The 26,893-nt window shown below is 47.2% G+C and overlaps 2 protein-coding genes across 19 annotated transcripts in view; one reads left to right on the top strand and one right to left on the bottom strand.

Moving 5' to 3' along the window:
• Positions 1 to 5,559, top strand: part of NT5DC3 (5'-nucleotidase domain containing 3) — a 74,164-nt gene extending 68,605 nt beyond the window's left edge. Inside the window, exons 15-17 of one of the 2 annotated variants that reach the window (XR_010148142.1) lie at positions 443 to 631; positions 1,721 to 2,976; positions 5,470 to 5,559. The gene's annotated coding sequence lies outside the window, so the exon portion shown is untranslated. Of the gene's footprint in view, positions 1 to 442; positions 632 to 1,625; positions 2,977 to 5,469 lie in introns of both variants that reach the window. The other variant, XR_008538561.2, reaches the window with a different exon arrangement.
• Positions 5,560 to 5,662: 103 nt separating this feature from the next.
• The window catches only part of STAB2 (stabilin 2), a 178,439-nt gene continuing 157,208 nt past the window's right edge, over positions 5,663 to 26,893 (bottom strand). For 7 of the 17 annotated variants that reach the window (XM_016924065.4, XM_016924068.4, XM_016924066.4 and 4 more), the window contains 13 exons: positions 25,634 to 25,741; positions 23,225 to 23,418; positions 21,669 to 21,810; positions 19,035 to 19,168; positions 17,193 to 17,330; positions 16,918 to 17,083; positions 16,667 to 16,773; positions 14,100 to 14,219; positions 13,116 to 13,256; positions 10,975 to 11,085; positions 9,984 to 10,112; positions 8,778 to 8,894; positions 5,663 to 6,096 (listed from right to left, as the gene is read on the bottom strand). In XM_016924065.4, coding sequence (XP_016779554.4) covers positions 6,046 to 6,096; positions 8,778 to 8,894; positions 9,984 to 10,112; positions 10,975 to 11,085; positions 13,116 to 13,256; positions 14,100 to 14,219; positions 16,667 to 16,773; positions 16,918 to 17,083; positions 17,193 to 17,330; positions 19,035 to 19,168; positions 21,669 to 21,810; positions 23,225 to 23,418; positions 25,634 to 25,741 — 1,658 coding nt within the window. In that variant the 3' untranslated portion in view covers positions 5,663 to 6,045. Of the gene's footprint in view, positions 6,097 to 8,777; positions 8,895 to 9,983; positions 10,113 to 10,974; positions 11,086 to 13,115; positions 13,257 to 14,099; positions 14,412 to 15,998; positions 16,302 to 16,666; positions 16,774 to 16,917; positions 17,084 to 17,192; positions 17,331 to 17,999; positions 18,250 to 19,034; positions 19,169 to 21,668; positions 21,811 to 23,224; positions 23,419 to 25,633; positions 25,742 to 26,893 lie in introns of those variants that run through there. The other 10 variants (XR_010148140.1, XR_010148138.1, XR_010148141.1 and 7 more) reach the window with 10 other exon arrangements.

Below are 26,893 nucleotides of genomic sequence, written 5' to 3'. Positions count from 1 at the left end.
ACTTTGGGCTTGGCTCAGCAGAAATCCCGATGATGTGGAATGCAGTTATTTGGGCAGTGAAGGCAGCAGAGAGGAGAGCCTGAGCTCAGCTCAACCCAGCCTTTCCCTCCGTCCCCAGTGGTGATTCCCAACCTTGGCCAGCAGTGCCCCCTGGGGACAATTTGGAGATGTGGGGAGAGGTGGGTTGCAGGGTGCTTGGGTTTTGCAGTGATGGGGAGGGGATGTCTAGTATTTTGAGGGCAGGGACCAGGCATGTTAAGACCCCCTGCATCGTAAGGGAGAGCCCAGTACACTGAAGCATGGTCCCCTGTCTACACATACATCTACGTGATACAATTCATGTAGGTGGAAACATGTTTATAATTTTCTAAGCCTAGAAACTCTTTTATAGGTAACCACAAAAAATTTTTGTGACATAATTTTAACATACTGAATTTTCCAGGAATGCAGCTATATGTAAACCAAAGGCAGATTTTGACTTCATCTTATTCAGAGCTTTATAAGGAATTGTTCGTCATTTCAGAAGAGCACATCGTCCACAGGAGGCCACTCCTGGCATTTGAGTCGTGAATCACACCCGTGTCAGTCTGCATTTCTACTGGTCATTTCCATGAAGATTATATAGACGCACGTATGTAAGACTGTACTTACTGTCTGAGTCCATTCATGCTGCTATAACAAAATACCATATGCTGATTTAGCTTATAAACAACAGAAATTTACTTCTCACTGCCCAGGAGGCTGGCAAGTCCAAGATCAAGGTGCCGGCAGATTTGGTGTCTGGTGAGGCCTGTTTCCTGGTTCACAGATGGTGACTTCTACATGGTAGATAGGTTGAGGGAGCTCTCTGAGGCCTCTATTATAAGGGCACTAATCCCTTTCAGGATGCCCCTCCCCCTTAATCACCTCCCAAAGGCTTACAGGCTCACTTACCACCCTCCTAGTGTTATCACCTTGGGGGTAAAGATTTCAACACAGGAATTTTGGGGGTCACAAACATTCAGACCATAGCACTTAACCTTTATTTTAAAATGTCAGCCAGGTGCAGTGGCTCATGCTTGTAATCCTAGCACTTAGGGAGGCCAAGGTGGGAGGATTGCTTGAGCTCAGGAATTTGAGACCAGCCTGGGTAACATAGTGAAACCCCATCTCTACAAAAAATAAACCACATTAGTTGGGTTTGGTGATGGGTGCCTATAGCAGCAGCTACTTGGGAGGCTGAGGCTGGAGGATCACTTGAGCCCAGAAGGTTGAGGCTTCAGTGAGCCATGATTGAGCTACTGCAATCCAGTCTGGGTGACAGAGTGAGACCCTGTCTCAAAAAAAAAAAAAAAAAAAAGTCAATTATTTAAAAACTCATTAGTCAAATATTTTCTAAAATCCAAATTTGTTTTAAGCAATTATAATTGTCTTCATTGTGTCTTCTATTGGAATTGTAGCTGAGATTTTACCAAGTAAGTATGTATTTTATTGTAAGTTACTTTGTCTTTCTGTTATAGAACATTATATATACATTTCTAATTCTTCACTCATTTATTTTTTAATGACAGGTTTACATATATAGCTTTAAAAGGCAAATCTAAGCATACTTCCTTAAAGATGCATTATAAACTGTTTTCTTTCAGTGAATGGAAGTGTAGAATATTACACTGATTTAAAAAAATCGTGTGAGGATAGGCCATGTTTTCTATGAATTACTTTTCATGTCGCCAAGGAGCAGGTGCTCTGGGTCAAGAACTGCAGATTTAGAGAAACTGCCTCGTGGCTGCACATCCATGCAGGCCCCTCCAGGAAGTCCTGCCGAGAGGCTGAGCCTGCCTGCCCCAATCCTTCGCATTACTTTCCTCCTCAGCAAAAATATCAGGTATGGGAAGTTGAGGCAAATTGTCATCCCTGGTCACTCCTCTCACATGCCTTTTCTTCTAAGGTAATTCTAGCAATTAACAAGCTAACACATTTGTCGTTAAAAATGTTTCAGAATTTCTTTGTAAGTAGTTGGGTGAGGTGATCTTTTCCTCCCTGCTCGTAAGACAAGAAGAGATGTTGGGTAGAGGCTCAGTCCATATCCCTTTCTGAATAGCTATGCCTCTGGCGTTAGTGGCAGTCAGCTGGGGTGGCCAACAGCTGTAGCCTCCCACCCTGCATCCTGGGTCCACCAACTGGGCAGTAACAAGGAGCCTGGACCATGAGAGGGGCAGTTGTCTGCATGGGTCCCACTGACCCGGCACCCCTCCAAGCTCCATTTGCCTAGGGCCTGCTCTGTGCCCTGCGCTGTTCTGGAACTGGACATAGCAAAGACCCTGCTCCATGCAGGGCATGTGTGTTGGGGACGGAGTTTTCCGCTGGTGTTTGCCTCAGGGCTCAGGAGTGGGGAGCCGAGTTGTCAAGAGGTGGGAAGGGGAAGTAATTCAACACTAGTGCACTGCACCCCATGCTGAGGGCCTGCTGGGGATTGGCTCATATTACCTCATGTGACAGGCTACAGTGCAAAATAATTTGTGCCCCAGGAGTTTCAGGAACACTAACAAGGGCACACAGTAATTGCGAGAAGTTGGTTGGTTGGGCCTGAGTAGGCTAAGCCCATCTGGGTGATCCCCCATCCCCTTTGCCTGTGCCAGTGGAATGTGGCATCTTCAGACTCTAGGGCAAGTTTGTGTGTGTGTGTTGGGGGGAAGGGCATTTCTAGGAAAGAAAGTTCCTCACTGTTCTGAGCCAGCTCCTATGAGAGGCTCTCTCCTGAATGTAACACTCTATGGAACTGACAAGGCCACTTTATCCCCTCGAGGAAATCTGCTGTAGGTGCACTCAGAGGGCAGCGTGGGAAGACACTGGGTCTTCGATGATGTCTTCGAGGCTCTGAGTGGAATCAACCCTGAGGCTGCCCTCCTCTGGGTCTTCCAGTAACAGCTAACAGTAAACCTGCTGTGCTGTCTAAGCTAATGTGGAGTTGTGTTTTCGGGTCCTCAGTCTGCTACGGTAAGGCCTGCATACAGTTGATACTTCATCCTCAACAAACTTGTGATGTTGAAGTTTTTCCCTTAACTATTAAGTAAGGGAGCCTACAGTTGAACCTGTTTCTTCTGGTTGTAAATCTCAGGTGTTTCTACAGAAGGTATTCTCTCTCTTTCCCTCTCTCTCTCTCCCTCCCTCTCCCTCCCTCTCCCTCCCTCTCCCTCCCTCTCCCTCCCTCTCCCTCCCTCTCCCTCCCTCTCCCTCCCTCTCCCTCTCTCTCTCACTCCCTTTCCCTCTCTCTCCCTCTCCCTCTCTGTCCCTCTCCCTCCCCCTCCCCATCTCTCTCCCTCCCCCTCTCCCTCCCTCTCCCTCCCTCCCTCTCCCTCCCTCCCTCTCTCCCTCCCTCTCCCTCTCCCTCCCTCTCCCTCCCTCTCCCTCCCTCTCCCTCCCTCTCTCTCTCTGTCCCTTTCCCTGTCCCTCCCTCTTCCTCTCCCTCCCTCTCCCTCCCTCTTCCTTTCCCTCCCTCTCCCTCCCCCTCCCTCCCCCTCTCTCTCTCCCCCTCCCTCTCTCTCCCCCTCCCTCCCCCTCCCTCTCTCTCCCCCCTCCCCTCCCTCTCCCTCTCTCCCTCCCTCTCCCCCCTCTCTCTCCCTCTCCCTCCCCCCTCCCCCTCCCCCTTCCCCCTCCCTCTGTCCCCCCTCTCCCCCTACCCCTCCCTCTCCCTCCCTCCCTGTCCCCCCTCTCCCCCTACCCCTCCCTCTCCCTCCCTCCCTGTCCCCCCTCTTCCCCTCCCCCTCCCTCCCTCCCTGTCCCCCCTGTCCCCCCTCCCTCTCTCCCCTCCCCCTCCCTCCCTCTCCCTCCCCCTTTCCCTCTCCCTCCCTCCCGCTCCCCCTCCCTCTCTCTCCCTCTCCCCCTCTCCCTCTCTCTCCCATCTCTCCATCTTTCCCTCCCCCTCCCTACCCCAAGTTTGTATGAAACCCTGCTTGTGATAACACAATTTTTTCAAACTTTTTTTGGATGGAGTCTTACTCTGTCACCCAGGCTGGAGTGCAGTGGCAGGATCTTGGCTCACTGCAACCTCCGCCTCTCAGGTTCAAGCGATTCTCCTGCCTCAGCCTCCTGAGTAGCTGGAACTACAGGTGTGCACCACCACGCCCGGCTAATTTTTGTAGTTTTAGTAGAGACAGGGTTTCACCATGTCGGCCAGGCTGGTCTTGAACTCCTGATCTCAGGTGATTCACCTGCCTGGGCCTCCCAGAGTGCTGGGATTATAGGCATGAGCCACTGCACCTGGCCATTTTCAAACTTTTTAATGGGCTGTAGTATCCCAAGTGTTAATTTTTTTTTTTTTTTTTTGAGAAGGAGTCTTGCTCTGTTGCCCAGGCTGGAGTGCAGTGGTGTGATCTCAGCTCACTGCAACCTCTGCCTCCTGGGTTCAAGCTATTCTCTTGCCTCAGCCTTGTGAGTAGCTGGAATTACAGGTCCGTGCTACCACGCCCAGCTATTATTTTTTTTTTGTATTTTTAGTAGAGATGGGGTTTCACCATGTTAGTCAGGCTGGTCTCAAACTCCTGACCTCGTGATCCGTCCACCTCAGCCTCCCAAAGTGCTGGGATTACAGGCATGAGCCACCATGCCCAACCTCAAGTGTTAATTTTAACTGTGCCTAACACCTGGCTAATACCCAGGCCAAGGTTTCCCTTTGCCTTCTGAAGGAAGGGGTCTCGGTGCAAATCACTCTTGCAGTGTGTCCAAATGGGAGGGGCATCTTCAACATTCTTTGGCAGGTTAATTGTATTTAAAAGACCCCAAAGCCAGCTCACCTGTAATATTTGGAAAGATGATGTATTATTTAGTTATCATGTCTTCTTTGAGATATAACTAACAACATACCATGAAATTCACTGTTTTAAAGTGTACAATTTCGTGTTTCTTAGTATATTCATAAGGTGGTACGACCGTCACTGCTATCGAATTCTTCATCATCCAAAAAAGAAACCCCATACCCATTAGTAGTCACTCCTCATTCCCCTGGCAATCAACCTACTTTCTGTCTCACTATCATCAATTTGCCTATTTTAGACATTTCATATAAATGGAATCATATGATATGTGGTCCTTTGTGACTGGCTTCTTAATGTTTTCAAAGTTCATCTGAACTATTGCATGTATCAGTACTTCATTTTTTAGGGCTAAATGTTTTATTGTTTGGAATACCACAGCTTCATTTATTTTTCAGCTGATGGACATTCGAGTTGTTTCCCTTTTTTTGGCTTTTATGAATAATGCTACTGTGAAGATGCATGTACAAGTTTTTGTACAGACATATCTTGAGTTCTGTCTTTTGGATATATACCTAGGGGTGGCATTTTTGGGTCATATGGTAACTCTGTGTTTAACTTATTTTTTTGCCAAACTGTTTTCTACAGTGGCTGTACTATTTTGGATTCCCACCAGCAATGTATGAGGGTTCTATTTTCTCCACATCCTTTCCAATACGTGTTACTGTTTTGATTCTAGCCATCCTCGTGGGTGTGAAGTGGCATCTCATTATGATTATCATGTCTTCTTAAAGAAGCAAACACAACCAAATTCAGAAGAATTTATAAGGCTGGTGTCTGATGATTGAAAAGGCCCCAGGAAGTGGATTTTGCCTTCAGAGTTCAACTCCTCCTCTGGTGCAGTCCCAAAACACTAGGTTTGTTCTGTTGACTTTGTTTCTGTTCCATAAACCTTTATTGTGCACAGTTCCTGTGTCAGGCACTGGGCTAGGGGCTGGGATACAAAGATGGAGGCTTACAATCTAACAGGGAAGAAAGATCACAGTTACCCATCATGTAGGGCAGAATGGAGCAGGTGCCAGCTGAAGAGTACAAAGGAAGAAGAGCCAAAGGGTCAGAGGAGGAAGCTGTACTGGGTGGGCACAGCAACACGTCTCCCACCCACAGAAACAACCCCCAGATCAGCCAGAGAGATGAGGTATGGCTTCTGAGTGCTTAAAGGACTTTACGTTCCTAAAAGGCAACTGGTGCTGAGAATTCACAGTTGATGGCCCAGATGGCAGTGAGTGATGGCTGGCATCTCCCGTCCAGGCCCTCACAGTGTCCCCAAGGGGTCATTGCCCTCAAGCTGCCGTTCTTCAGAGTCCTGGAAAAGAGAGGGTTGTAAGGGGGCAGGGCATTCTGTGTGTTGAGTCCTAGTTGAATCTTTCTGGTGGCCACTGGTCTGAGGCATGACTCTCCCTGAGTGCTGTGAACACGTATGTGCTGGGCGTGTTCGTTTGTGCTGCTGCCTTGTGTTGGGAGGCAGGATGGGCTGGGGGTAGGGCCACCTGTTTTAGTCTCTCCTGCTTGAAGCTGGGTGGCCCAAGACAAATCATCCCAACTCGGCTGCAGTTTCTTCATCTACAAAGGGTCATAATATACCTCACAGGGAGGTAGGAGGATTAAATTAGAGCCTACATTTAGCAAGGTATAAGCACCTCACAAAAGGTGGCTAATAATATTATAAAAACTCCTTTCGGTTTGAAAATTCATCTTGAACCAGTGGTGGCTCTTGAGTGCCTGAGAGAGTGTAATAGAAACCCTGCTCAGCCGGGCATGGTGGCTCGCGCCTGTAATCCCAGCACTTCGGGAGGCTGAGGCAGGCGGATCACTTGAGCTCAGGAGTTCGAGACCAGCCTGAGCAACACGGTGAAACCTTATCTCTATAAAAAATACAAAAATTAGGTGGCACATGCCTGTAGGCCCAGCTACTCGGGAGGCCGAGGTGGGAGGATCACCTGAGGCTTGCAGTGAGCCCTGATGGTGCCGCTGCACTCCATCCTGCGTGACACACCAGGACCCTGCCTTAAAAAGGCCACACTCTAGAGGTGGCCATGCCAAGCCTTCTACTGACTTTAGCTCCGACTGGCACCCAGGCTTTGTCAATTAGCATAATAGATGCTAGAAATGGCTTTTCATGGGTAAAACTAGTGGTGGTAAATGTGTCTGGAGTCACTAAAAATAGTGTCAAAGGCGTGAGAATGTAGCACGTCACTTTGTAAGCTGGTACCTTATGCTTAGGATTCCGGAATGTTTTTGCCATGTAGTCTGAATAGTAGGTTTAGCTGAATCCTGCATTTAGGCTACTTTCTCACCTGCCTCAGGTAAATCTTTCATGCATGGTGCTGATAGAGCCCTCAGAAGGGGACAGACAACAGGGTAGGCATGGGGTGCATTGGAGAGGATGTATGCATTTGTTTCTGCTTTTTAAATGAAGGTGATTTCAGCATAACAGTACTTAGTTAACAAATGTAATTTAGCTGAACTTACCACCTCCCTTTTTTTTTTTTTGAGACAGAGTCTTGCTCTGCTGCCCAAGCTGGAGTGCAGTGGCGCAATCTCTGCTCACTGCAACCTCCGCCTCCCGGTTCAAGCGATTCTGTTGCCTCAGCCTCCCGTGTAGCTGGGATTACAGGCAGGCACCACCGCTCCTGCCTAATTTCTGTATTAGTTTCTGTATTTTTAGTAGACATGGGATTTCACCATGTTGGCCAGGCTGGTCTTGAACTCTTGACCTCAGGTGATCCACCTGCCTTGGCCTCCGAAAGTGCTGGGATTACACGCATGAGCCACTGCACCCGGCCTGAACTTACCCTTGAAATGTGAACCAGAAGCCTTTACATGGGTTTGATTAAAAAAATATGATTTGCAATCTGGTTATTTTTCAGTCTATTGCATTTATATTAAATCTGTTACCACAGGCATGAAGAACCACAAGATATTTACCTTGGTTTACTTTGGAAAAATAATAACATCTGTTACACTATACAAACTTCAACATGGTGGAAGAAAACATTTCTCTCCTTTTATAAAAAGAAAAATTAAGTTCTATTCCTATGTAGTTTTTTCAGTCGAGAACTGGTATTAAACTACAGGCAGGATGTACTTCCACATGTGTTATGTATGGGGTACCCTGCCAAGGGGTCCCCCTGGATTGATGTCAATGGAGGCCCCAGCCAAGCTAAAGCATCACTGATTCTAGAGATAAATGGTCCCCTTCTGAAAGACCAGAGCAGAACACCCACCCATATATACTATAAGGCCTCATCAAAGAAAAGTAGCTCCAAAAGCAAGAAAGCAGCAGCTCTGACAACAAGCAGTAAAATCTTGGACAACAATGTCAGTGTAAGTAAGTTTAAAGGACATCTAAGGCCAGGTGCAGTGGCTCACGCCTGTAATCCCAGCACTTTGGGAGGCCGAGGCGGGCGTATCACCTGAGGTTGGGAGTTCGAGACCAGCCTGACCAACATGGAGAAACCCTGTCTGTATTAAAAATACAAAATTAGCTGGGCATGGTGGTATGCGCCTGTAATCCCAGCTACTCGGGAGGCAGAGGTTGCGATGAGCCGAGATCGTGCCACTGCACTCCAGCCTGGGTGACAGAGTGAGACTCCATCTCAAAGAAAAAAAAGGACATCTAAAGGAAAAATCCTTTTTCCATCTTGTTTTGCACCTGCTACCTCATAAATGATTGCAGCAGAATTCAGCCCAAGACTTTTTTTCACCGTGGCATCTCACCTGGTCATGAGATTGGGCTTGGATAACAACCTCTTGTTCTCCCCTGATCTCTGTTTGTTCAAGGATTCTGCTGTCTACCCAAGAGAACCCAGGAACTCTGAACAACCACACTGGCTTCAGTCAGCTTGCAAAACTGGCTTTTAGGCTTGTTACCTGACATACATTCTAGAAATGAACCTTCTTTGGTACAAAGATCTCCATTTCCTAAAAGACATCATTCCCCTGTACCCCAAGGGAACCTATTCCTAGATAAGAATGCAAACTCACCGTGAAGGGGTCGTAGGAAGGTTCTGGGGGAGCTGAGGTTGTGCTCTCATACAAGGGGTTCGAGATATTCTCAGGCTGCTGCTTGCCAAGAGCTGCAACATTAATGTCCTCTTCCGACTGTTTGGAAAGACAAGCATGAAAGCCAGGAGCATCCCCAAAGCAGGAGCGTCTCAGCCAAGTTGGCAGGTAAAGCAAGCCACCCTTTGCCTCTGGGAGCTTTTCCTTTTTTAACAGTACTTTGTTGAGAGATGATTCACATATAATAAAATTTACCAGCCTTTAGATTCAGCTCAGTGACATCTTACTGATGTCTACCCATTTGTGATCACCACCAAATCGGCACATAGGGCATTTCCATACCCCAGGATGTGTTCACATGCTCTTAGCCTGCCGGTGCCTGCCACCCAGGGTAACTGCTGTTCTGACTCCCATCACCCTGAAGTGGTGTTGCCTGTCCTTCAACTTAATATAAATGCAGTCATACAGCCTATACACTTTTGCTAAAAATGGGGATTTTGAGATTTTCCCTGGAGCTTATAAATATGCAAGCTGTCTGCCAGAAGGCAGCAAACTGCTGCTTGGGGGCTCTGCACCACAGCCTTTACCAGGAGTGTTTTGAGGAGAGGGTGGGCCAGAGAGGAGGACAAAGTCCATAAGGAAAGATGCTCAACTGCTGTGCTGCTGCCCCGGCCATATTCTTACACAGCCAGCCAAGAGCTGGCTGCTGATTGGGATGTGGACTCAACTGTTCAAATAGAAATCAGTGTCACTGGCTGCAGCATAAAGCCTCTGGCTGTGTAGGGTCCCTAGCCCTGTCCCCCAGTTCTCAGAGCCTGTCTTGAAGCCCAAGCTAGGTCATGGGGTGTGCTTGTGCAGTGAATCCTCCAAGGTAAACAAGACTCCTAGGTCCTAGTGAATGTGCCTCCAGGCCAAACCCCTGGCACAGAGGCTCAGGGTGGGTTCTCTCCTTGCCAAGCCCTGTCTCAGCCAGAAGGAGGGGCTTGGAACCACCACTGCTGTTCCTCCTAAGGGCAGGGACCCCATCCAAGCAGCAGTAAGCGTGGGGTGGGTGGCCGCCCCTGCTACTGTGTGACACACTGCTTCTGGGTGAGGACTCTGGCGCAGCCACCGACTGAAGCAGCCCAGGTCCAGGGACTGGGTTTTTGGAGAGGACCCCATCATCATGTTACCATTTTTCTCTCTTACCTCAAAATGCTGGAAGCCGATTGTTCTCCGGTTTATCCGAAAGTAGGAGTAAGCAGCCAAGGCAACAGCCCCAGTCACCAGGATGATGGCAAAGAAGATCCCTGCTCCCAAGCCAGTGTGGGTCAAGGTCTGAACACAAAGAAAGGAAAGGGGCCCATTCTTAAAACTTCTGACTCCCCAAAAGGGGAACCCTTGGTGGCCCGAGGCATTCTGGAGCCAGTGGGGATAAAAATACTGACATGTTAACATGTATCTGGCCCTTATTACTGCCAGGGTCTAATAACCTTCTGTGAAATAACCCATTGAAGTGTGATAATAACCCAAAGAGATAGGGAGAGTTATTGTGGGAGAACTGGGGCACAGAGAGGTGAAGCACTTGCCCGATATCACACAGCCAGTCAGTGGTGGAAGTGGGCTTTGAACCCAGTCTGGCTTTGGAGCTTCTGTGCTTAACCACTATGCTATGGAACTCTCCAGCAGCTCACCTCTCCCCTCATGCTTTTGCAAAAAAGAATACTAACAACCACCATCACCAACTTTTATATAGCATGTACTGTGTGTCAGGGGCTGTTCTAAGTGTTTTCCATTTCTAACTTACAATCCTCCCCAAAACCCAGGAGGGAGGCATTATGAGCCCCATTTTGCAGATGAGAAAATTGGGACTCAGAGATGCTACCAAGTGGAGGGGCCAAACCATAGCTTAGGATTTCTCACTCCCCTTCCAGCGCTTCCTTTGTTGGCCCATCCTCCCCCTTTCATTCAACAGATATTAATGGTGACTGGTGCTGTGTTGCTAATGCTTGGGAGTGGGGATGGCAGGAAGCAGGGTTGGGCGGTCCTGAAGCCAGCTACCTTGGAGGTTGGAGGCTGGAGGCTCCTCCAGTCTCTGGAGGAAGAGGGAGGAGGACAGGGCTTCTGGTAATGGTTTGCCTGTTGGTGAGTGGGCACCGGGGCTCCTCCTGGCCCGTTATCAGGGACCCTGGATACTCACCACGGGGGCAGGGGGTGCTTTTAAAGGCCTGGAAATGACATGAATGATCCCATTGGAGGCAAAGATGTCCCACTGCACAATGGCTCTTCCATCCACAAACCTGGTCTCCGTCTAGGGAAATGAGAAGAGGGTTGATGGCTTTTACTCTCCGAGTGGGCAGCCCTCCATGGAGGGAAGTTGTTCGGTTTTCCCAAGGCCCCTGAGCCCATGTTTCAGGTTTGTCTCCACTGATAGGCAGCCCAGGACTTCTCCTCACCCTCTGGACAGCCCAGAACACATTAATTGTCCTGTGCCAACAAGCTGATCTGAGGGCTGCAGAGAACCTTATGGGTCATTTGTCCAACCCACTTGTCTGACAGATGAGTGATCAGAAGGAAAGTGGCCTGACCCAGATCACCCAGGGAGTAAGTGGCAAACCCCATGCCTGTGGACTCTGAGTCCATGCACTGAACATCACACCACACTGTTAGAAAAGCTGTATTTTAAGTGATGTCCCAGTGTGATTTCCTGGCTTGTGTGGGCAGAAGCTGAGGCCCTGTGCCTCCTCCCCTGCTGAATCACATCTTCATTTTAACAAATCTCCAGCAGATTCAAATGCACATTAAATTTTGAGAGACACTAGTCTAAACTGCTCTTAAATAGAAATCATTTAATGAGATAAATATTTAAAACCAATATTTATTAAGCACTTGCTACCTGTCAGGCACTACTCTCTGCATGTCTCAGAACCTGAATCCGACATCATGGTTATCACCACCTCCACCGCTACCCCCACGGTCATCTCCATCAGTATCATCACCATCATCCACACTGAAGGGGCTTAGGACATGTCACCCCAAAATAACGCCATTTTGGGCTGGGCATGGTAGCTCACCCCTGTAATCCTAGCACTTTGGAAGGCCGAGGCAGGCATGTCACTTGAAGCCAGGAGTTCAAGACCAGCCTGGCCAACATGGCAAAACCCCATCTCTATTAAAAACACAAAAATTAGCTGAGTGTGGTGGTGGGCACCTGTAGTCCCAGCTACGCGGGAGGCTGAGGCAGGAGGATCGCTTGAATCCGGGAGGGGGAGGTTGCAGTGAACCGAGATTGTGCCACTGTGTTCTAGCCTGGGTGACAGAGCGAGAGACTGTCTAAAAAACAACAAAAAACCACCCCCCACACACCATTGTGGCATTATTAGTTATTTTGAGCAGAAGTCACTTGAGAAACGGCAGTTGCAGGAAGGGTTCCCTGACCTGCTGTCTCCCTAAAAGCAGGTAATACAATTTCCCGTGAGAAAGTGCCCCTTCTGTTCCAGAAGAGAACATCCTTACTGGAGACTGGGAGTAGATGACGAAATGGATCTGTACAAACAAATCTACTGAAATACTCCTTATCTTCCACTCATATCCACCATCTATTTCTTCGTCATGCCACAATTTACTGCCCTTAGCCTAAAGCTCTTTATTTGATCAATTTTCCACAAATGTATCATTTCTTTAAAAAGCAAATAAGCTCTTGATCCCAACTGTTCTTTGGGTCTCTATTTTCCATATGAGGGTTCCCTTGATTCACATAAAAGATTAAATAAAATGTGTATGCTTCTCTCCTATTTATCGTATGTCTATTTAATTCTCAGGCCCAGCCACAGACCCTAAGAGGGTAGAATAAGTTTTCCCTCCCTTGTATCACAATCATGAAAATAATGACCTGTATCATCACCATCACCACCATCACCATCATCCTGATTTTTCAGATGGGGAAATTGAGACACAGGGAAGCTGGATAACTTGTTTAAGTCCTTACAGTTAGCAAGTGGCAGAACTGGGATTCATACTGGGGTCATTTGACTTTGGAGCTCATGTTAATGCCTGGAATAGGCTGACAAGCTGACCAAAATGAAGGCGGAGAATCAGCTTTAAAATGGGTTCATTATCCTTCCCCATTACCAGCTTCTGAAGCTGCCCTATTTCCCAAGGGGTAGGGGCTGCCCAATTGTCAGTGTGGTATGCTGTAGTGGGCAGTTAACACCGTCCCCTATCTGCAGGTTTAGAGTTTATGTTTGCATAATAGTTGCCATCTATTAAGCACCTACTGTATGCCAGGAACTTTGCATGCATTATCTCCCGTTCTCCCAAGAAGCCCAGAAGACTTTGTACCGGTTGGAGTGGGTCCTGGCTGGCAGTGATGAGCAGCTTGCTTCCCAGCCTCGTTTGCAGGGTGGTGCCATTGACAAGGTCATTGTAGAAAAACATGCTGACATTGGCGAGGTGGTGCTCGATGTCCCGCCCAGACAGGGTCTGAGAAAAAAGGAGAAACACAGAATGCTCTTCAAAGGCCAAGCAATATTTTGTCTTTTTAATGATGGGGATGACGAAGAAAATTGCTTCTCATGGCCTAGGCTTTCCTGCCTCCATGTGGAGATCAGGAAATGTCAAGGTTTTCTTAGGCTTCTGGTTGTCTGGGCTCTGCCAGAGGCCATCTATAGCTAGGATGGGGGATTGAATGTCATTTGTATTGTCTAGAGCAGAGCTTTCCAGCGGTGTCTTGAGGTAGGCAGAGGTATTGCTTTCCTCAGCCCTCAGGTGGCTGGTGGGGCTGTTGGAGCCTCAGGTCAGCCACCTGTGCGTGAATTGAATAAATACCGCCAATCCTCTGTGTGCCGTGATATGAAGAAGGTTGGTGTGGAACACAGATTGCATCAGTGGCCCTGGTTCTTCCCCACTCCCTGCACCCCTGGCCCTTTGCCCCCCATGCTGACTTTGGGCTCAGTCATGTGACCTATCAGGCCAGGGGCACATTAGCAAATGTGACCAGACAGAGGCTTGAGAAAGCACTGTCGGGACAGGGCCTACTCTCGCCTCTCTCACTCCCTGCCATTGCCCTGAGAACTCGCCTGGGCTAGCCTGTTGGACGATGAGAGTTCCATGGAGCAGAGCCATTGATGGCCCAGCTAGAGCAGCTGACAGCTGGTCTCAGACCCGAGTGTGCCACGACCAAGGGAGTGGCCACCTGATCTGCAGATGATCTGTGAGCTAAATAAATGTGTAGCCACTGAGTTTTCAGGTAATTTGTGACACAGCATTGTTGTGGTGACAGATAACATGCTAGTCTAAAGCAAAGGCACCAGGGACTCAACTCACCTCATTCTCCCCCAGCCCACTGTTCTGTGGCACAAAGAGGGTGCCGCGGATGGACAGGTCAGTCAGGTGTTCTAGAAATGCACGGCCTCGAGCTGAGCTGTTGGAATAGGCCAACACTTCCTGGGGAGAAGGAGGAAGTCATCAGAGGGGCCAGCCCTGGTGTGCAGGGACCTGGGTGGCTGAAGAAGGTCCCAGGGCATCACCCATCTGTGAATATTCATGGTGTGAGCCAACTCAGCCTGCTGCTCCTTTGCTGTGTCTTCTGCCTGCGCCGTGGGAGAGTTTGAGGACTTTTCCTTTCCTCAGTGAATCCTATGGTTTAAGACACAGCCACGTCACAGCCCATCCTCCACGTGGCTGCTTGAGCAGCCCTTTGAAAGGTGCATCAAATCTCGAGTCTTCTCAAAATCCTGCAGTGGCCCCCCACTTCACTCAGAGGAACAGTCCAAGTCTTCATAACAGCTCACGAGGCCCAAAGCCTGTGGCTGCTGTTGCATCTCTGACCCCGGGCCTAGCTTGTCCTCTCTTGCTCACTCTGTTCCAGCCATATGGGGCCTCCCTGCTCTTCCTCAGACTTGCCTGGCACGCTCCTGCTGCTCATCCTTTGTTGGACTGTTCCTTCTGCCTGGAATGTTCTTCCCCTAAGTCTGCATGGCTCACTCCCTCTCCCCTGTTTACACTTTGCTTACATGTCACTTTCTCCCCAAAGCCTTCCCCCATCACTTCAGACAGAAGGGGGACCCTGGGGTGCCCCCCCAGCCCTGCTCCACTTTTTCCATAGGATCTGGATCTATCATCTTCTAGCACTCAATACTATTGACGTGTTTGTTCCATTTATTGTTTGCTTGCTTGTTCACTGATATATCTCAAGCACATGGTAAGTGCTAAATATTCACTGATCAGGCTGGGTGTGGTGGCTCACACCTATAATCCCAGCACTTTGGGAGGCTGAGGTGAGAGAGCAGCTTGAGCACAGGAGTTTGAGACCAGCCTGGGCAACATAGTAAGAGTCCATCTCTACAAAAAGTTAAAAAATTAGCCAGTGTGGTGGTGTGTGCCTGTAGTCCCAGCTGCTCTGGAGGCTGGGGTGGGAGGAGCCCTTGAGCCCAGGAGGTTGAGGCTGCCATGAGCCGAGATCATGCCACTGTACTCCAGCCTGGGCAACACAACAAGACTCTCTTAAGAAAACAAACAAAATATATATAAATATATAATTTTAAAAATATATATTTACATACTTTAATATATATTTTATATATATATATATATATATATATATTTTTTTTTTTTTCCCCTCCTTCTGGGCTACTGAGGCCCAGAGAAGGTAGGTAATTTGCTGAAAATGTTTTGTTCTGACACCGTCTTTTCTTTGAAATGCTGTTGTAAGCCAGGCTCCCACACAGCAGAAAGATTAGTGTGGGTGTTCATCTCTAGTGTATTTAATGGTGGTCCTGATTTTTAGACCAGTGAGATGGATATCTTTGGTCTGTGGACAGAGACTCCATTTTGGGGTCCTTGGTCTAACTTCCACATGGATCCTACAAGCCCTATACTCATGCTCAGTGCCCTTTCCTCCTGCGGTCACTGACTGTAGATTCTACTCGGAACAGTGGCCCAGGCTGTCCTTGTTCCGTACTCTAAAGCATGAGGGGGAGGCTGGAACCAGGCAGTCTGAGATTGAGCCCAGCTCTGATGAGTTAGGCTGTGTCCTTGGCCTTGCTAAGCCTCAGTTTCTTCATCTAAAACGTGGATATAGAAGTGGCCTTATACAGTTGCATGAGGATTTAGTCCTTCTAACAAGTATTTATGGAGCACCTGTCATGTGCCAACTGCTATCTGAGGGTTTGGGGAGACAATGGTGGTCAAGGCAACGAAAATCCTTTCCCTTATGGAACTTACATTCTATGGCTTGAATGAAATGTCCTCTTAAATGCTCAAGAAATGTTAGCTGTTGTTATTGTTGTTGTCATTATTACTGTTAGGTCAGTTCTTTGATCAGTCAGCACCAAACCTTTCTCCAGATGAGGCTTTCTCTTCACTGGATATGACTTGTAGAATATTGACGTGACTTTAAGTGCAGTGCAAGACGCAAATTGACTCCATTGTAATTTGGCTCACTGGGTGATCACCAGGCAGGCTTAGCTAACTACATCCATGAAGAGGATTAAAGAGTGTCTCATTTGTGTAGATCATGCTCTTAAACTGTTGCAGATACAAACAGAGATGATAATACCAGCTCACAAGAACATAGAATTTTCCATGTACAGACCACAGGTCTAAATGCTTCACAACTATTAACTCATTTAATGATCACAATGACCCTACATGGTTGATGCTACTACCATCTCCATTTTATAGATGAGGAAATTGAGTGCCAGAGAGGAAAGTAACTTCTTTAAGGTTTTACAAGTGAGTGGCAAAACTAGGCTTTAGATTCAGGCAAGGTGGTCCAGCACCCATGCTCTTAACTGTGACTGTGGCCTTCAGCTTAAGGCCTCACCCCTCTAATACCTGCTATGAGGCAACCCCTCCCTGCCTGAGGCAAACCAAGCAGACATGGTACATACCGTCAGGAAGTTTGTGAGTGAGGGGAAGGACATCAGGACCTGCAGCAGGTTCCCACTGCATGAGAAGCCATCTCCCACATAGCCCACCTTGCAGGTGCAGTTCACATCTGGAGGGCAGAGGCACACAGGGTCCCACACAAGTAAGGCAGGGGCCAGGGCTGCACTGCTTCTGCTTGGGGAGTGACTGGCCAGGCTGAGGATTGCTCAGCAGCTGCATGGCCCAGAACCTGAAGTGTAGCTGGGGCAGTTACCTTTCATCCGATAGCAGAAGACATCCCACATTTCACTCTTGTTGGGTCTAGGTCCATAGTCCACTATCCCAACCACACCAGAGCCACAGTTCTGGGAGGCGAAGGCTGTGGGGTAGGCAACCCGCCCGGTCTCCAGCCAGCCTGCTGAGCACAGGTGGTACTTGGCCTGCAGGGATACAGACAGGGCCATGGGTCAACTGCAAGTTCATGTGTTGTGGCATCATTTGGTTAATGTCTGATTCCCCTATTAGGCCATAAAACCCATAAAGTCTCACTTTGCCTATTGCACCTCTGTGCCTGGCACACAGTAGGTGGTCATTAGATGTTGATTGATTGAGCCACTGGGTGAACAAAAGTGTCCTCTCTTGTAACAGGTGCCCAGGTCTTTCATACTCATTTCTCTTCTCTCTGCTCTTGAGAAAGAATTTGCTGTCATCCATTTATACTAGGTGCAAATTTTTCTGCTAATGGGTTGATAGAACTCTGATGATAGAACTCTAATTTTTTTTTTTTTTTTTGAGGTGGAGTCTTGCTCTGTCACCCAGGCTAAAGGGCAGTGGCATGATCTTGGCTCATTGCAACCTCCATTTCCCAAGTTTAAGCAATTGTCCTGTCTCAACCTCCTGGGTAGCTGGGATTACAGGTGTGCACCACCATGTGCAGCTAATTTTTGTATTTTAGTAGAGATTGGGTTTCTCCATGATCAGGCTGGTCTTAAACTCCTGACCTCAAGTGATCCACCCGCCTCTGGCTCCCAAAGTGCTGGGATTACAGGCGTGAGTCACCACGCCTGGCCTAGAACTCTAATTCTTCATCATAATATCATCATTGCTCTCATCGTTATCATAATTATTGTCATCCTCCCCATCATCACCACCACCATTATCATAATCACCACAACCACCATCATCATCATAAGACTTATTGGGAGCTTATCTGGGGTCAGGTTCTCTTGCAAGAGTTTTTCATGTGTCAACACCTTTAACTCTCAATCAACCCTATGAGGTGGGAACTTTTTAAATCCTTATACAATTGGGAAAATTGAGGCAAAGAGAAGTAACTTGCTCAAAGTCACACAGCTGGAAAATGGCAGAACTGGCATTCAAACCCAGGTGGTCTACTATTCCAGATCTTTTAATAATCTTAAAAATTGAGTTCCTACTGTGTGCCATATTACATTTAGTCCTTCCACAAACATTCCAGGTAAGTCAGAGATTTTAGTGGCTTGATCAAGGCCACATGACCAGCAAGCAGGAGAGCAGAGATTCAGATTCTCCTTGAGTCTGGGTCCTGGCATCAAAGGCTTTATTCCTTGGTAAAGGAATACCAGGTCTGAAAAAGTAGAGATTTGTTAGTGATGGAGGTTGGAGAAGGGGCTTTAAAATCATACCTACTAGGCATTCATCTCCTCTGCTCCCAGTGATAAACCACCAGCCTGGAACTCCAACCTGCTAGCTTTTCCAAATGGGTAGGACTTCTAGTTTTAGAGGTTAAGAGAGCAGCACCTGATCAAAGAGCTCCGTTTCCTTCCTGCCATATCTGAAAGCTTGTGCAGTCTCTTTTTTCTTTTCACAGTCCCTCCAGCCACAGAGAGCCCCAGCTATTCCAGGGAAACTCCACTGTTTTGTGGGTTCGGGGAGATCCACCCTAGGCTCGTGGGTATTGCTGTCTTTCTGGTTTCCAGCTGTGAGGGATGCACTTCCAGTCTCCACTTCTGCCTTGGCAATTGAATGTCATGGTTGAAATAGACTTGTAAGAGTCAGGTCTACCCTTAAATATTGGATCTGCCACCTCTTGGCTGGGTGACATCAGGCACTGTACTTAAACTTTCTAAGCCTCAGTTTCCCTATCTGTAAAATGGGAATAGTAAGTAACACCTGCTCTGCCTCCAGAGATGTTGTAAGGATGAACAATAATATCCACGAAGTACCCTGCACAGTCCCTGACACATAATAGATGCCCAATAAATGGACATGGTGACTGTTAGCATTGTTCCAGGAGCTACCTGCACTCCCTTGCTTGAAGGCAACAGCTCAAGTCTCCCCCATCTTAAGAAGGGGCTGCACTTCCGCCCCTGCAGACTCTGTCTGCACAGAATCTGCTAACTGAAGACCCACCTTCTGGGCATAGGAGAGCTGGTTGTAGGTTGCCATGGTCGCAGCTTCGTTGGCACAGGCCTCTCTGGCTTTGTCAAAGGTCAGCTTATACTGGCCCAGTGGGGAGCGTAGATGGAACACCCCAACAGTGGTATCTGGATGAGGAAGAGGAGGAATCGCCCAGGTCAGCCCACCAGGTTGGCAGTGTTTCCAACAATGGACTCTGAAGGACTTTCAAAACGAAGGCCAGCTATACCCCAGGGTGTCTCCAGAAGCCACTTTCCCTTCAAGTTATGTTGAAGTACATCATTTAAAATATTTCTTTTCTAACTATAAAACTAGCATATGTTCATTGTAGAAATTAGGGCAATACAGAAAAGTAAAATAATAAGCAAAAACCACCTAAAATTCTATTCTCCAGAAATAATCATTACTCCATGGCTAACATTTTGGTGTATTTCCTTCTAGAATTTTACTTTTTTTTTGGTAAATTTTTAATTTGATATAATTTGACATTCTTTCAATCTTCTTTCCTATTTATTCATGTTATATATACTCTAAATGTGGTAGCATACTGCCGATGTAGTTTTCATAAATCTTTTTAAAACAACATTAAATCATAATTATATCCCAAAATTATAAAATTTCTCTGGTAACATGATTTTCTCCTCCTCCCCATATTTATAATTGAAAAATTTGTTGTGACCTTTACAGCTATAAAAAACACATTAAAGTGAGTTTCTGCCCAGGGCTCTGTGTGTTTTCTGACCCCTGCTGTGCCTTTTTAAAAAGTTTTAAAAATTCATTTCCCCCTAAGATACTGGAAGATTTTTATCATTGGTTCATAGCTGATATCTTTCCTAACCAAACAATTCAGTGCAGACACCAGCAATAGTTCAAGAAGCAAGTCACATTTTTATATTGTCAAGTTCATTGTATAATGCCACAAAAATGATACTTTCTACACCAAAGAAGACTAAGTTTTTCTCGTTTGAACATATTTCAGTAGCACAGTGCGTAAGTCAAATGATCTTGGCCATATCTGAAATGCAAACGCCAATTTAACAGCTTGGAGAAGTATGGAAAAGTGTTCCTTGTCTCTTTATTGAGACAACAAAATACCTTACAATGAATTTGAGTAGATGTATATCAATATATTTTATCATCATTTACTATTAGATATATATGTTTCTAATTTTCTGTGATGTTAAATAATGGTGGGATGGGTATGCTTATCTTTTTTCAATTCTCAGATTATTTCTGTAGGATGGGGTCCTGGAAACGGAACCATCAGGTCTCAGTATGAGTTATTTTAAGGCTGTCTGCTGCACACATTACCAAATCGGCTGCAAATCATGAAGGCAGTTTGCCCTCCTATGAACCGTGTGAGGGCAGGCGCTTCCTCCTGAATGTGGGATGGTTCTGTAACTGTGCCTATAGGGAAAGCTGGGGCATTCTCCCAAGCTAATGGTAACCGCACAGCTCCAACAGAAGGGAGGTCCAACGTGATGCGCAGTCACTTAGTATCACTGCCAACATTCTTGGCATTCATAAGAAAACAGAAGAGAAAAGCCCATGGGAGAAGCTGGACCACACTCTATGAGGTGGGTAGATTTCCACTTGGAAGTGGGCTTTGGGAACAGGTGGGACAGGCTGAATGAACTGTGTCCTAAAGAAAAAGCCAAGCTCTTCTTGACTTCACAGTCCCAGGGGCAAATAACTTCCAAATCAGCTGGTCCCAGCTGTGCATTTTTGTCCCCATGCTAAGTAGCAACTGCCCATAAAATCTTTCTGCTTGGAAGTGCCCCTGTACCTAGACCATAGAGTATCCCCAACCAAGCTTTCAAACCTCTCGTCACCTTCCCTCCCCAGCTGCTTTAACCCAACACCACCACTGCATTTGGTCTCAGGATGGAAACTTTATGTCATGGCTGAGCCTTTCCGTTTCTCTATTCTGTGTCCATTGTTAGTTCTTTCAACCTCATCTCACTCGTCTTCTCAGTACAGACCCTGCTACTAGGGGGTCACAGCCTTCATGTGTCTTCCTCATGGCTTCATCCTTCTCAGCTGACCCTTGATCATTCTCTCCTGGCCATGCTGTCCTGGCCAGCAGAAATGCCTTGCTAGCTCCTCTAGCCCAATTCAAGCCTCCAGAAAGTCTCTACCAGAGACCACATCTGTCAAACAAACCCAACCCTGGAGAGATCCAGTACATACTGATTAGCCATAAAGTGCAGTGCCCTGAGTCACTTTCTGAACCACTGAAGTCCCTCTGCCTTGGCTAGGAACTATGTTTGTGGGTCCTTTCTGGCTTCCTCCATTGGGTTTCAAGATGTCCTATTGCCCATGCCTCTGCACTTCTATGTGGCTTTTCGCTTTCCTCAGCCTCCCAAGTAGCTGGGATTACAGGCGCACACTGCCACAACCGGCTAATTTTTTGTATTTTTAGTAGAGATGGGGTTTTGCCATGTTGGCCGGGCTGGTCTCCAACTCCTGACCTCAAGTGATCCATCTGCCTCGGCCTCCCAAAGTATTGGGATTACAGGCTTAAGCCACCAGGCTTGGCCTGTTTTGTTTTTCTTCTTTCCCTTGAGGGTCCCTTCCCCAGGCCTGAAGAGGAGGGTGCTTTGGGCCATAGGCCCTGGTCACACTAACCCTGGAAGTGGAGGTCGACACATTTGGCGTCTGCATGGCACTGCCCATTGTCCTGTAAGCAGCGGTCAATGGGCAGCTGCTCCGGCTCACAGTTCAGCCCATCTCCGACATAGTGACTTTTACACTCACACTTGTGCTTGCCCTGTGGAGGGAGAGTGGGAAGAGATGAAAAAGTTCCTTCTCTAGGACCCCAGGATGCCCAAGTGCCCATGGGACCAATGTCCAGCCTAGGAGGTGTTCAGATGGACCAAGAGAACTTGCCTTTCCTGTCCAGTGGGAATAACTGCTACGTCCTGCTTTTATGCAGGCTTATGATGAAACCTCATCCTTTACATCTCAGTTCAAATGTGACTTCCTCAGAGACAGCCTCCCTGACCACCCTACATAAGTAGCTTTTCCATTCCCTTCTATCACATTGGCCTGATTTATGTTCTTCACAGGGCTCCTTGTGCTCTCTGAAAAAATTCCATGCATTTGTTTCTGTACAGTGCATTGCCCCCTCTCTCTCCTTGTGCACAAGCACCAGGAAAGCAGGGACTCTGTCTTTTTGTTGTAACCCTGGGACCTGCAAGAACACATAGTAGGTGCACAATGACCACTGGTTGAATCAATGAATGATCCCCTTTAATCCCCACAACAACTCTATGGTGTCTGCATTATTATGAGGCCCACTTTACAAATGAGAAAACTGGGGCTCAAAGAGTAATTAGCCACCTCCAGGTCACACAGCTTGTCAGTCCAGGAGGTAAGACGCAAAAGTAATCTGACTCTAGAACCACATTTATAACCAGGAACGGACATTATCTTGCATCATCTTTTCTGCACTTTTCCTGCCACATCTTACCAGCTTTTTTTTTTTTTTTTTTTTTTTTGAGACAGAGTCTTGCTCTGTCACCCAGGCTGGAGTGCAGTGGCACGATCTCGGCTCACTGCAAGCTCCGCCTCCTGTGTTCATGCCATTCTCCTGCCTCAGCCTCCCGAGTAGCTGGGACTACAGGTGCCCGCCACCATGCCCGGCTAATTTTTTTTTTTTTTTTGCATTTTTTTAGTAGACATGGGGTTTCACCGTGTTAGCCAGGATGGTCTTGATCTCCTGACCTCGTGATCCATCTGCCTCGGCCTCCCAAAGTGCTGGGATTACAGGCGTGAGCCACCGTGCCCGGCCAGCTTTTTGTTTTAATAAGCCTTTTATTTAGGATAATTTTAGATAGATAGAAGGGTGGCCAAAGAGCAAACTCTCCTATACTCTCCACCCACTTTCCCCTGATGTCCAACATAACTATAGCACATTAGTCAGAGCTAAGAAATTAATGTTGGTACATTACTGTTAACTAAGCAATACACTTACGAATTTAACCAGTTTTCCATGGACGTCCTTTTTCTGCCTAGGGGACTACCTTGCATTTAGCCCAGTGACTTTTAACAAGAAACAGACTGTGCTAGAAAAAATGTTTAGGAAGAGTCCAGGAGATAAGCAGAGTATGGGAGGTGGAAAGGCAAGGAGGAGCAAAGCCCAAGGGGCTGCTCCCAAATTTCCCTGGGAAAGAGCGACTCACCGGGCCTGTCATCTTACAGGTGGCGTGCTCGTGACACCCTCCGTTAAGGCCGTCTGTACAGGGGTCTATCTCTGTGCAGCTGTGCCCGTCCCCTTTGTATCCCTTCTGGCAGCTGCAGGAGACCTTCGTGCCCTTCTGGGAGCATCTGGCCACCTTTGCACAGCCCCCGTTGTCCTGTTTGCAGAAATCCACAACTGCAAGAGCAGAGGAGAGAGGGCTCAACTTACCACCTTCTGTGGAACTAGGGCTTCAGGTCAGGGTATGGGGCAACACAGCACTAGTGGTGTTGGGTGAGTAAATGGGCCCCTGCGTGTTCGTGCTTCTCTCTCCATGCCCTGTGGCCTCTGTGCTGGCCTTTGCAACATGAATATTTTTGGGACACCCTCATAGATGCAGCCTGATGACATCTGTCCGCTTCTGCCCCCTTTGTCATATACCTCCAGGCTTGACTTTGGTATCAGTTTTCAGAATAAATTTGGATTTTTAATGTTAGGACAGTGTGTGTGTGTGTGTGTGTGTGTGTGTGTGTGTGTGTGTGTGTGTGTGTGGTGTAGAGTTAGTACAATATTGAGCACCCTGTGAGATAGACATTGTTGTCCCCATTCTGTAGATGAACAAACTGAGACTCAGCTTAACTGACCTGACAAAGGTAAAACAGCCAAAATGTGGCCTGGCTGAAGATTTAAACCCAGGTTGGTTTGCCTCCAAAAATCCATGCTTTCCTCACTGTGCTGCCTCTTAGAACCTTTGTTTTTATGATCCCCCAAATATCGACCCAACAATAGATTAGCTCCAGCCTCAGGAGTAGCTGAAAAGCCATCTGCATTTATGCAGCCACTTGAGACCCTGGAAGAATAAATACAAGGACAAGAAGACTCATTCTAAGGATGGGAGGGTGGGAAAAGAGAATCTAGGTCTTTGTTGCCATTGTTGAATGCTGACTCACTTCTGGAATGCCTTGTAGCTGAATAAAGAACAGGTATAGCAAGATCTAATTTGTGTAAAGAAAGTATATATCTCTGTGAATATTTATCCATGAAAAATATTAGAAAGTACATGTGGCTGAGACTGCTGATTTTTCCCTCAATACCTAGTCTCTGTTTTCTTCTTCCTCTTCCCTTTTTTTTTTTTTTTTTTTGGAGACAGAGTCTTTTTCTGTTGCCCAGGCTAGAGTAGAGTGGCCTGATCTCAGCTCACTGCAACCTCTGCCTCCTGGGTTCAGGTGATTCTCCTGCCTCAGCCTCCCAAGTAGCTGGGATTACAAGCACCTGTCACCATGCCCGGCTAATTTTTGTAGTTTTAGTAGAGATGGGGTTTCACCATGTTGGCCAGGCTGGTTTCAAACTCCTGACCTCAAGTGATCTGCCCACCCCGGCCTCCCAAAGTGCTAGAATTATAGGTGTGAGCCATTGCTCCCAGCCTAGTCTCTTTTTTTCTGTAATAATAGATTTTCAGGTGGGTTCATGGTTGCCCAATAAAAGACTACATTTCCCAGGTTCCCTTGTAGCTAGGCATGACCAATGATGAGATTCCAGCCAATGGGATGGGAGCAGATGTGATTTTAACAATTCCTAGTTTGCATTCTTAAAGGGAAGGAGGTTTGCCTCCTTCCTCTCCTTCCATCTTGCTGTCCAGGCCGGGCTTATGGTATTGGCCACCTCAGGTGAGGTGAGTGAACGATGGCAGAGCCACAAGATAAAAGGAGTTCAGCCCCCCAAATGAGCTTTCAGAGTGAAACTGTATTAGCCCTGAATACTTCCAACCTGTTATATGAGACAATAGGAAACATCTGCCTTATTTATGCCACTGTTCATTTGGGTCTCTGTATGGCTGAACCTATATCCTAACTACTATAGATGGATATTGCAGTGTTCACAGTGGTTCTCACCTAGTGGTGAGAGTATGTTTAGGTTTAACTTCAAAAAATGGTGTTGTGTATTTTCTGATTTTTTTTTGAAGGCTGGATTACTTGTAGAGTTAGAAAAACACTCTAAAGTTAGCCAGGTGCGGTGGCGCATGCCTGTAATCTCAGCTACTTGGGAGGCTGAGGCAGGAGAATTGCTTGAACCTGGGAAGCAGAGGTTGCAGTGAGCCAAGATTGCACCATTGCACTCCAGCCTGGGCAACAAGCGTGAAAGTCCATCTCGAAAAAAAAAAAAAAAAAAAAAGAAAAACATTCTAAAGTAAAGTGCATCCCAGTTTGCAAAACAATTTTGAAACCCTGACCTAGAGGGTGAGCAGATCAAGCATGAGCACACCCATTAAAGAAACTGAGTCATAGACAGGGTAGGTGCTGCTGAAGTGGCTCAGACAGGAAGGAGGGCTAGGATGAAGCCCAGGCACTGTGAGCAAGTCCTGCTCCTCTCCCACACCACGCTGCTATTTCACTTGTGCACAAAGGTGGCTTACCTGTGCATGTGATTCCGTCACCTTCATAATCCAGGTTACACTCACACGTGTTGTTCTCCTTACAGGTGGCATGAGCAGAACAAGGAGGCGTACACACTGCAGGCAAAACTGCAAAGAAAGGGGCCACTTTCATTCTGCACCCATGGTGTGAAGAGTTAAAACCCATCTAAGGAGACTTTCCAAGACTCTCTCTGGACGACCACTGTGTTCATAAGTGCCCCCGTACAGCAGGAAGATGGGGTGATTTGCTAAGGTCTTTTCTAGCCTTGGAGATTCTGGGATTCTAGAATTACTCTTTTATAGTAAGACATGATCTCTGCAATGTCATTGAGATTTATATGAGAAAAAATGTTCTTTAGGGGCTATCAATTAAAACTTTATACCACAAAACTTATTAGCAGGAATGAACTTGGCAGATTAGCTCTCTGGCTCTAAGGACAGGGGTTCCCGATGGATATGGTTAAATTGGAGAAATTCCATGGCCTTCTGAGGGCACCACTGAGCTAGGGAGAAGTCTGGAGCTTTGGTATTGGCTGGGGTTACAGTGCATGCAGGCAGCAGGAGGCCATGTAGTGCTTAGGGAAGGAGGGAGGAGGCAGAAGGAACAGGGAGGAGGAACTCAAGTTAGCCATACTGCTGCAACCCATGAAACTTCAGGTTGCTAAAGCCCACAGGAAGGGCCTCGCCATGCCCTATGACCCCAGAGAGGATTAAATAACAGTCATTCACATGGATAATTCAACCAGCACATTTCAGATCTACCAGAACACAGGGCTTTGAGTATAAAGGAGACATCAGAAAACTGACCATGTAGTAAGGATTGAGCTATGACAATGATTATAATGATGAGTGTGCTAACGGCAGCTGCTTGTTTTGAGCATCTGCATACACTGGGAACTTCAAAACCATGCTCGCTGACCCTGCCAGCAATCCTTGCGTTGCAGAATGTGTAGCATGGAGTTCTTTTTAAGGATAAGCAAGTCAAGGCTCAGAGAGTGGTTATCTAAGGCCATTCATCTAGTAAGTAGCAGAACCAGGGGTCAGACCCTGGTCTCGGGCCTTCAAAGTGATTTCCATGAAACCACTCAGCCTCTGTGTCAGTACCCATCTGGGCCCCAAAATCACCAAGACGAGGCACAGTCCTTGCCTGAACCTGGGATTCTGTGCTTGAGGTGGGTCCTATAATCATACAGGATGACATGCTAGTTTCATAGGTTTGAGTTAAATCTTTTCATCTAGTTTTACTGCAAGTCTCCATCC

This window comes from Pan troglodytes, chromosome 10 (genome assembly GCF_028858775.2).
Source record: "Pan troglodytes isolate AG18354 chromosome 10, NHGRI_mPanTro3-v2.0_pri, whole genome shotgun sequence".
NCBI classification, from domain to species: Eukaryota; Metazoa; Chordata; class Mammalia; order Primates; family Hominidae; genus Pan; species Pan troglodytes.
The sequence above is the reverse complement of the archived record's forward strand: the minus strand, read 5'-3'. Positions and strand labels throughout refer to the sequence as shown.